Source organism: Natator depressus, chromosome 1 (genome assembly GCF_965152275.1).
Source record: "Natator depressus isolate rNatDep1 chromosome 1, rNatDep2.hap1, whole genome shotgun sequence".
NCBI classification, from domain to species: domain Eukaryota; kingdom Metazoa; phylum Chordata; order Testudines; family Cheloniidae; genus Natator; species Natator depressus.
Window position 1 is genome coordinate 38,045,297 of NC_134234.1, and position 5,734 is coordinate 38,051,030.

At 47.7% G+C, this 5,734-nt stretch overlaps 1 protein-coding gene across 1 annotated transcript; it reads left to right on the forward strand.

Moving 5' to 3' along the window:
- Window positions 1–1,092: 1,092 nt before the first annotated feature.
- On the forward strand, window positions 1,093–4,768 carry C1H11orf87 (chromosome 1 C11orf87 homolog). The gene is made up of 2 exons (XM_074943426.1): window positions 1,093–1,250; window positions 1,789–4,768. The coding sequence occupies exon 2, from the start codon at window positions 1,932–1,934 to the stop codon at window positions 2,388–2,390; it is 459 nt and encodes a 152-aa protein (XP_074799527.1). The 5' UTR covers window positions 1,093–1,250; window positions 1,789–1,931; the 3' UTR covers window positions 2,391–4,768.
- Window positions 4,769–5,734: the final 966 nt, after the last annotated feature.

Genomic DNA, 5,734 nt, shown 5'->3' on the forward strand with positions numbered 1-5,734 from the left:
CATTGGTTATGTATGGAGGTAAAAGTTTAGTGAAAGGGATATTGGTTATATGTGTGGGGGCTTAGAGGAAGGGAATGTAATGGGTAGGTGTATCAAGTAAATATGGAGCTGGAGTTAGGAGAATGGGGTTTGAGGGTCTGGTTATATATGGGGCTTATTAGGGAAATGGGGTAAAGGGAGTAGGAATATTGGATGGTATTAGATCTATATGGCATGTTGGGCATTAGAGAAGGGGATATTGGGAAGAGACAGTATTGGGTAAGTATGTGCAGTGGAGGTGGGTGTTCAGTGAATAAGATTTGGGCGTGGAGATAGAGTTTAGGGAAAGTTGAGGGCCTGGGGAGTGGAGGTTTGGGAGTTTGGTTATTGGATATGTATGGGAGATTAGGGTAAGGGGTTGGCAGGGGGGCACTAAATAGGTATATGTGGGATTGGGTTACGGGAAGCAGACTGGCAATGGCATATTGGGTAGGTATGTGTGGGGGTAGGGTGGATCTATGAGGGTCTTGGTATGTGTGGGGGTGGGATGAATATGTAGGTGGGGGTTGGTCTGGGTGATTGGTGGGTGGGGTAGGTCTATGTGGTATGAGGGTGGGTGGATGGGTCTCTGGGGGTATTGGTATGTGAGGAGGTTGGGTGGGTAGGTATGTATGGGGTGGGTCTGTGGGGAGTATTGGTATGTGCGGGGGTGGGCTGGATCTGTGTGGGTTGGGTGGATGAGGAGGGGGGTAGGTCGGCGGGGGATGGGTAGATGGGGTATTGGCCTGTGGGGGGATGGATGAGGGTGGAGCAGGTAGGTGGGGGGGTATTGGCCTGTGGGGGGAAGGGTAGAAGTGGGGGTGGGTAGGTGGGGGGATATTGGCCTGTGGGGGTGAGTAGGTAGGAGGGGGGTACTGGCCTGTGGAGGGAGGGGGGCGAGGTAGGTCTCTGGGCGGGGGGGTCTCTGGGGGAGGGGTAGAAGTAGTGGTGGGGTGGGTAGGTGGGGGGGTATTGGCCTGGGAGGGGGGGCGGGGTGGGTCTCTGGGGGGAGGGGCAGGGTGCCCGCTCGGGGCTGCCCCTCTCCGCCCAGCCGAGCCGCGGGGGAGCGGAGCCGGCACTGGCTGCCTGACGTCACCGGCCGGGCTGGCAATAGGCTGCGCGCTGAGCTCCCCGAAGCGGCGCCGGCTCCGGCTCTGCCCGCTTCATTCGGCACCTTCTGCAGCCTCGGCGAGCGCGCGGCCGGGGGCTCCCTCCAGCCACAGGCAGCCCAGGTAAGGCGCGTGCCCCCGCCGGGCCCCGCGTTCCGCTCTGGCCAGAGGCGCGTGAAGACCCAGGCGCTGCCGGAGCCCGAACTTCGGGTGGCTCCTGCCTCTGGGGCGGGCGGGGACCCTGGGGCTGCCGCGGCGGCTCGTGTCATTAGCAACTTGTTGGGGGAAACGCCCGGCAAAGCTGCCCCCTGTGCCGAGTTAACTGGAGCCGAGCAGGTGCCGCCGCACTGCTGCCTCGCTCCCCCTGGCTTGGGGCACGGCCGACATCGCCTGGGGCCGGCGGGGCTGAAGACAGCTCGAGCCGTCTAACCAGTGGGCTGGGGTTGGTCTAGTCCAGGGGCGCTGCGCTGGGCTGCAAACCCTCTGTAATGCGCGTGGTTTGTCAGTCGGGCGGCATCCCCCCAGTGTGCCAGAGTTTAGACGACTTTGTACCATGTTGGGGCTGGAAGGAGAGCGGGGAGGGCGGCTTTGGCGGCAGCCGGTGAATTGTGTGTTTCTTGGTCTGGGTCCCGAGCTCTGATTCCTCTGGGTCCCTTTGCAGGCTTGATCTTTCACCTGCCATCTCCGGAGAGCGAACCGCGTCCAGTGCATTTCCAGCCTGTGCAAACCCCCAGCCCGGAACCAAGTCAAATCCAGGCATCTGCAGGGAGGAGAGGAAGATCCTCATCTTCTTAAGCCTCCTCAATGAGTGCCAAGCTCTCCAAGGAGTTGAGGCTGTCTCTGCCACCTTGTCTCTTGAACAGGACATCTGCCTCCTCCAACGCCAGCAGCACTTGCATCGCGCAGGTGGGGCAGCTCTTTCAGTCCTTCTCTTCCACTCTGGTTTTAATCGTCCTGGTCACCCTCATCTTCTGCCTGATCCTCCTCTCCCTCACCACCTTCCACGTCCACAAGAGGAAGATGAAGAAGCGGAAAATGCAGAGGGCTCAGGAGGAATATGAACGGGACCACTGCAGCAGCAGCAGCCCCGAGGCAGGTATTGAGGGAGAGACACCCCAGGGAAGAAACACCCGGCTGGGAAGCTCCACCCAGGACTCGGGAATCCAGCGCCCGTCTCCCCCGGAGCCCAAGAGCGCTCACCCAGCAAGATCTTGTTTGGACACAGCTAGTGCGGGGCTCCTGCAAACTGTGGTATTGTCGTGATTATTTGGGGGGGGGGGGAGACCTCGCCAAGGCTCTGTTTGGTGTTTGTAAATACTCCAGTGATGATTGTAGGCTCTGAAAAGAAAAGTTATTAATTAAAACGAACGAACAAACCCACAATCCAAGCGCATGACAAATCACGCTGCGTTTCTCATTGACTGTGCAAGGAATGGATGCGTCTTTTTAACGGAAAAGAAGCTGCACAGTGCTACCAAATATACAGTCATCTGCCCGGAGGCGTGGGGGTGGGGGATCCCAGTGTGATGCACAGAGTTATCATAAGGATCGAGAAGATATTTTCCCCTCCATTCCTCTCCTGGGCTTATCCCTAATTATATCTTATAAACGAACAATTTAGATTGGGGGAGGGAGGGCATGGCACAGGGTGAGAGACAAAGAAAGAGTGATCTGAACGATGCAGTGGGATCCTTAATCTCTCAAACAAAGGAGACGAGTGAAGCTCATGGCGAAAGGCAGGGACCTTTTGCCAGGGGCGGAGAAGGACCCGGTCTTTCTGTAGGGTCTCTTCTTTTGCATCAATAACTCTCTCTCCCTCTCCAAAGACTGGATATTGTTTTCTTTAGAAATGTCCTCCCCTGGTTGAGCGCAATTAAAACGGCAGCCCTCCTAGTCCTTCCCCACTCCATGGTAAGCCCCTTCTCTCTCTCTCTCTCTGCAATAGCGAGTGCCCGGTGTGTCCCGACGCTTTAAAGCTGCCTAACAGTGCTTCTAGTACCATCCTGAAGCAGCGGGCTGTTACATCTTTTCCCCTACACCCACCCCAAGTCACTTTCCAGTGTAATATTCCATTCGTTCTATTAAATCTGGAATAAGGAATCCCTTTTTTTTTTTGTAACAGAGTACTACGTGATGTGCAGTAGTTTACCCCCATCAGAATGTTTGATTATTTTAAAGAGGTGTGCCCTTGTTATACCTCCTGTTGGTACTGAAGCAAAATGTTGTTCTGTACTATGCACTGTACGCTGTATATTCTTCTTCGTTTATAGCTTTTACCCATTGAATAATGAATTTAGCAACAGTACAGATCTGGCTTCTACTTTTTAAGGCATCTTTATATCTTCTGATCCTGTACTAGACTATTATGAATATCCCTGCCTCCCCCAGGCCCCGAACAAAACTCTAATGGATGTGTGAAAATGCCATCTATTAAATCATGGTTAATATTTCAAAAGAGGCTGATGTAAGTTTCTCAGGAAAGGACCAACAGTTATTTGACTATGGAAGGAAGTGTCTGAGTGGCTGCTTGTTACTGTATGTGTTTTGGGAATCTGCATTACAGTAAATGCAGCTTTGACTAAATACTTAAACCAGTCACCATGACTTGCAAATGGTGCCTTAGCAGAATGGCCCTATCTAAACTTTGAAACCTCTCCTGGTGGTAGTATTAGATCAGAGGTGATGCTTTTGTGTCCATGTTAATGAACAGTAAACACAAAGACAAAAAATAATCCAAGAGGGTGTTTTCCTAGATACACACTAGAAATACCTGCTGGATGTAATTTCCAACTATCTTTAATTTATGTTCTCTGTAGAATCACCTCTCCCCTCTAAATCCTGGTGGAAAGAATGGATGTTTTAAAAATATGTACACAATGGGAGGTACAGTTGGTTAAATTAAAGATGGAGAAATGTGGTGTTGGGATGGGGCAGGATAAATACCAGTAAATGCTCTATCTAACCCCATTACAGCACCAAAAATGCAGAGGTTATGGTACTGTATATCCATCCCATATTTATTCTGTTTCACTTCTAGCTAATCAAATGAGAAATCTCTATTGAGCTAGAATCTATGCCTCCAGCATCTTAGGCAAATGCTCTATCATCCAACTCAAGTTGCTCATCCACCTGCTCAGCTCAGTGGGGTATAATATGTCTAGTTGATCATATTTTTACATTGCAGTTTGATGAGACTGGCATCTGATTCTCATAGCAGGTATGATCAGCTGCTAATGATTATTCTGTTCTCTTTGGGACAAATGAATTTTTGTCTTTGACCCCCTTGTACAATTGCAGCTCATTAATGAACCATCATGGAATAATGAAGAGAATTCAGTGAACAGCAGTGGAGCTTCCTGGTTTTTGGTGATCTCCACTAAACAGAAATATTACTTTTTCCTTCATTTTGTGTCTTTTTAAACAATGTATAATTTTCAATTTTGTAAAAGCAATAAGGTGTTTCACATCACTTCAGTGCATTTCTGGTTGATGATTCCACTCCCCTAGTGTCTGAAGTCAGTCACTCTTCCTTTTGCCTTATGCACTCAAGGCATGCAATAATTCCCCAGAAGTGTACTGCCTGTCATACCTTATTGCGGTTATAGAATTGCCCTATTTTGGATGAAAAAGGATTGGGGGGGGGGGGGGGAGACTGAGAGAGAGAAGCCTGGTATATGTATGTGTGTAAAAATTCTGCTACTACTAAAAGTAGAGGCAGAAATGTGTTTAGGTTTTAAAATCTCTCACATTTAAAACTCTATCTTCTGTTTAATTAGTTGAGATTTAAATTTTTAATATCTGTATTTATGTAAATCTATGTAAATTATATGGTCTATGAGTAAAACTTGATACTGACTTTAATTTTCTCAGACCTGTGAACTTCTTGTGGTGTAACTTAAGGTTTTATAAAAAAAACAAAGCAAATTAAATTATACAAGATAGCAGAAGTTATAAGTGCTCATTACCATCCTGAATTACTTCAGTAATGTTCATAAGCACTTCCAGGACACTGATGTAGTTTAAAGTACTGGTTTTACAAGGTTTAATTGAACAGTTTTAGGAGATCAAGTTGATACCAGCAAGCTATGTAAGGTTTCATTTTTTATGAAACAATAAGCAATCTGGGGAATAAATGTGGATTTTTAAAAATGGGTTTTATGCATAGAGGTTGTCAAATCAATTGCTTCAAAACCCTACAACTACAGCTAAACTTCTGCACTTAACATTCAGTAGTAATAAGGCTGATGGTGGTCCACCTCCCTATCCCCCCCCCCAAAAAAAACTAGAAGGAAATGGCTTACATTAACTCTGTTGGATTTCTAAGGCAAATGTCCTCAACTTTTACTTTGAATTTGTTTAAAGGGTTTTGAATTTATATAAATGTATTTATATATATATGACAGATTTTTTTGTATAATCTTTCATACAATATATGAAGAAGATGGAAGTCAAATCATTGTTCTAATCTGTGGTAACAAAAGATTAATAGCAGGTCTATGGGGTCTTTTTCTGTTTAAAACCAATACTATTCTGGTAAATTATGCAAGAAACCAAATGGATGAGAGAAGACTGATAACGGAATAGACAAAGTGTCTTTCACTTGGAAG

Excerpts from the sequence above, each read along its gene's own strand:
- C1H11orf87 (XM_074943426.1), top strand. The coding sequence starts at position 1,932 with ATGAGTGCCAAGCTCTCCAAGGAGTTGAGGCTGTCTCTGCCACCTTGT.